General features: G+C 61.0%; 1 protein-coding gene across 1 annotated transcript; it reads left to right on the forward strand.

Annotated features, from left to right (window-relative positions):
* Nucleotides 1–555: 555 nt before the first annotated feature.
* Nucleotides 556–1,822, forward strand: FOXL3 (forkhead box L3). The gene is made up of 3 exons (XM_036242071.1): nucleotides 556–662; nucleotides 1,042–1,210; nucleotides 1,430–1,822. Exons 1-3 carry the CDS (start codon nucleotides 556–558, stop codon nucleotides 1,820–1,822), a joined length of 669 nt encoding a protein of 222 aa, XP_036097964.1.
* The last annotated feature ends 2,362 nt before the right edge of the window (nucleotides 1,823–4,184 follow it).

Genomic DNA, 4,184 nt, shown 5'->3' on the forward strand with positions numbered 1-4,184 from the left:
GGCTGCCATCCGGGCAGGGACACACCCACTGGGCCCACCTACCCCACCTGGGCCCACTGCTCCCGGCCTGAAAGAGGAGGGTGAGACGGGGGGAGGGGGACAGTCCTGGCCCTGTCTGCGCGGAGAGTACGCTCTGGAGATGCAGGTGCAGGAAGAACCTACATGTTTCCAGGTGCCGCGAGAACTCAGGGACCAAGGAGCTCCAGGACCCCAACTCTGGGGTCTGCGCAGGAAAGGGCCACGGGCAGGGAGGGGGAGGGGAGGCAGCGGGTGCCCGCCCGCCCCTCGGACCACCCAGAGCGCGCTCCTTCCTCCCTCCTCCCAGCCGGTCAGAGGGTCACCGAGAGACCCACTCTGCTCCCCTCCGCAGCTCTGCCGGTGGCTGGGGCCTCCCCCGAGCCGGGATTGGATGCGAGGGAACAGGGTGGGGACGGGAGGGGACCCCAGAAGGCCAGGTCCCAGCGCTGACGGAGAACGTCCCCGCAGTGCAGACGCCGCTGGTCCGCACCCGCGAGAACGTCCGTGCAGACCGGGGAGCCGGCACAGCACCTCACGATGTTCGACAGCTCACAGTACCCCTACAACTGCTTCAATTACGACGCCGACGACTACCCGGCTGGCAGCTCCGACGAGGAAAAGCGGCTCACGCGGCCTGCGTACAGGTGACTGGGGGTCGGTGGCGGAGCGCGGGAGACAGCGAGGTTCCTCCGCAGGGAACGGGGTTCCCAGGACCTGCCGGGGACGGAGGGGGCTTTTCTCCTCTCGGGTGGGGCTCAGAGACTGGACACTTTCCTCCTCGCGTTTCCCTGAGGAAACTCCCAAGTGAGGGAGCGCTACTGGGGTTCGGGATAAAGCGGGGAGCAGGAAGCTCCATGGGTCACTCACCCAAACAACCCCTGTGCGCTCTCCTCTTCCATCAGCGCAGGCTGCTGGGACAGGACGGGCCCCTGCACCCCGGAGGGTTAGCGGGGGAGGGAGGGGGCATGCCAGCCGCCCTCTAGGAGCCTTCCCGCCCGCGGGCCTGACGCCCCCTGTCCGCAGCTACATCGCCCTGATCGCCATGGCCATCCAGCAGAGCCCAGCGGGCAGGGTGACCCTGTCCGGCATCTACGACTTCATCATGCGCAAGTTCCCCTACTACCGGGCCAACCAGCGCGCCTGGCAGAACTCCATCCGCCACAACCTGTCCCTGAACAGCTGCTTCACCAAGGTGAGCCCGCCCCGCCCCCGCGCGGCCCCTGGCGGCCCCGGCCTCTCCACACCTGGGCCAAGTCGTGGGGGGGGGGGGGGGGCAGACCCTGCTGCGAAGTTCCATCGGCAACCGAGCTTCCTCCACCTGCTCTAGCAGCAAGGCCGCGCCCCAGGGACCGAGGCGCCCCAGTGAGCGCGCGGGCAGCCAGCCTGGCGCTGAGCCTCTGTCATCGAACAGGTGCCGCGGGCCGAGGGCCACGGGAAGGGCAAGGGCAACTACTGGACGTTCGCCGGCGGCTGCGAGTCTCTGCTGGACCTTTTTGAGGATGGCAACTACCGCCGGCGGCGGCGGCGGCGCGGCACCAAGCGCGAGGCAGCCCGAGGAGAGCGCTCCAGGGGCGCAGCGGGGCCTCAGGGCCCACGCGAGCCGGCCAGCGCCCCGAGGTCTCCGGAGCTGCCCCCGGAGCCACCAGGCCCCGCCAGCCCGGCTGCCCTGGGGAAGGAGCCGCACAAGGACATCAAGTTCAGCATCGACTACATCCTCTCCGCCCCTGACCCCTTTCCGGTGCCCAGGTCGCCCTGCCGCAGGCCGGAGGCCCCGCCAATGAACCTCCGCTTTTGGACTATGTGAGGGGGGCTGAGGAGGTTGGCTCCTTGGGGGGCTGGCACCCCATGGGGGTCTTCTGGGTGATTTTAGTCTCCCATCAAGCCGAGAAGGGAGGGTTAGCCAGCAAGCATCTTACAAACTGGCGGACTCAGGCTCTGTCTAAAACCAGCCTGGGCTGGAGGGAAGAAGCTGAGAGACAGGCAGACCTCGGGGCACTGGGCCCGCCTTCCACCTTTCCAACAAGGTTCCTGCAGGGAAAGCCCTGTTTCCCTAGGGGTTCCCCCGGAGTCCCAGGGAGCAAGGGACCGAGAACACAGGTGTCACTGAGAGTCCCCGACGGCAGCCCCCCCCCCCCCCAGGAGCTCCTTCCTCACAGATAAAAGTCATAACAAAGTGTGTGGCTGACGTCAGACACTGATGGGCCCCATGGACATTGCCCCAAGGCTTTGCCTGTGACCCCGTTAGGACGGTGTATTTGGAAGTAAGAAATACATCTTGTTGTGGACAGAATCTTTGATGATGGTTTAGGAGGTTCCTTGCACTTTTCTTTTTTTTTTTACAGGAAAGAAGGGTGGGAGGGCTGAAGAAACGGGTTCGGGTGCGGGACACATGGAGGCAAAGCTCACCTTCTCGATTCTTCTAAGAGGAGTGAGCTCCTGGTCACGCAGTTTCCATCCTGGTGACATTCCACTGTGGGCGGTGAGAGACCCCACCCCTCTGTGAGACGGGCACACGCCACTTGTAAATGTAAATTATTTCATTACTGTGCAGAGACCGGCATTTTTAAAAAATATATATTTATTGCCTGGCCGGTGTGGCTCAGTGGTTGAGTGTAGACCCATGCACCAGGAGGTCACCGGTTCAATTCCCGGTCAGGGCACATGCCCAGGTTGTGGGCCAAATCCCCAGTGGGGGTCACATAGGAGGCGGCCAGTCAGTGTTCTTTCTCATCTATGTTTCTATCTCTCTCTCCCTCTCCCTTCTTCTCTCTTTCAAATCAATAAGGAAAAAATATTTTAATATTTTTATCGATTTTTTTTAGAGAGAAAGGAAAGGAGAGAGACATAGAAAATTTCTGTGAGAGAAACATCAATGGGCTGCCTCCTGCACGCTCCCTCCTGGGGAGCGAGCCCACACCCTGGGCATGTGCCCTGACCAGGAATCCAACCAGGACCCCTCAGTCCATGGCAAGATGCTTAATCCGCTGAGCCACGCTGGCTGGGCGAGATGGGCATTTAATTATGCACAGTGAAGCTGTTTAGACCCTTCTCATTTTTAACCAGCCCATTTTGTGCAGAGTTCATTGCTACCCATGGCTTCATTTGAACAGTATTGTGGATTAGACCTAGTCCGATTCACTCGGTGACAATGATTGGCTAATTCTGTAAACGAAAAAACACACCCAAGCAGGCGGCTGTCCTGGCTGGGAAGTCGTAGTTGCTTTATCAAGCGGAAGGCAGGCAGCATCTGAAGCTGACGGACTGAGCAAAAGTCTCCCCAAACAGCCTGCATTGCTGACCCGGAAGACCTGACTTCCACAAGGTCACAGATCCCTCCCTTCACCCTGTGAATAGAGACTCCACGTGCTCCTTCAACTGCCTGAGAAGAGACGGGGCTGGTCCTTACGAAGGCCGACTGCCTGGCCCCAGTCCAGACATAGCTTTGGTGATGGGTCCACACCTCTCCTGCCAGGCCCGCCAAGTGCAGCCTCTGCCCACAGGTGTCAGCCTCGTAGGAGGAGAGGAGCCCCAGAAGCAGGAAGAAGACTCGTCACAGAGAACACCTCTCCTTCGAGAATGATAACTGCCAAACTGCTGGGGACCCCGGCGTCAACTGTCTGCACACCAGCCCTAGGAGGCCAGACCTGTCCCCAGTCCGATTCTACAGCTGGGGACCGGCCATGCAGCGGGCCCGGGCCAGGCTGCCGCCTGCACACGTGTGTGTGTGCGCACGCGTGCACCGTAGGTGTGTGTCTGTCTGCATTCCTCTTTTACATCGTTTGTTGGCTGTGTTGAAAGCATCGTTAAACTGTACCAGGTGCATCTGAGTCGTGACACCGTGCAGGCTGTGGTACAGGAGCAGGGCATCCAGGGGATCTGAGGGTCTCGTCGTCTGCTGCCACCTGAGCGAGCGAAAGTTGCATCTCACCTCTCGGATCCTTGCCCTGCTGCCGCATGTGGTTGGTGAGTGAAGCCTTGGGCCTGGAGAGACCATCTCGGGAGGCCCCTTGGGAGGAGGTGAACTGTTTCTCAGCACCTCCGCCCACACGTGTTCCTGGGTGGACAACCGCCCAGCTGTGGCTGCGGTGAGCAGGGGGCTGCCCCAGCGGCGAGATCTGTGCACTACAAGGTTTAACATTTGTTTTGCAAAGGATATCAATCATGTT

Source organism: Molossus molossus, unplaced genomic scaffold (genome assembly GCF_014108415.1).
Source record: "Molossus molossus isolate mMolMol1 unplaced genomic scaffold, mMolMol1.p scaffold_m16_p_4, whole genome shotgun sequence".
NCBI classification, from domain to species: Eukaryota; Metazoa; Chordata; class Mammalia; order Chiroptera; family Molossidae; genus Molossus; species Molossus molossus.

What these genes read in the sequence shown, in the direction of transcription:
- FOXL3 (XM_036242071.1), top strand. Translation starts at nt 556, where the DNA reads ATGTTCGACAGCTCACAGTACCCCTACAACTGCTTCAATTACGACGCC. An exon ending in CTCACGCGGCCTGCGTACAG is followed by an intron (nt 663 to 1,041) that starts GTGACTGGGGGT and finishes CCCTGTCCGCAG; the next exon opens with CTACATCGCCCTGATCGCCA. An exon ending in TGAACAGCTGCTTCACCAAG is followed by an intron (nt 1,211 to 1,429) that starts GTGAGCCCGCCC and finishes GTCATCGAACAG; the next exon opens with GTGCCGCGGGCCGAGGGCCA.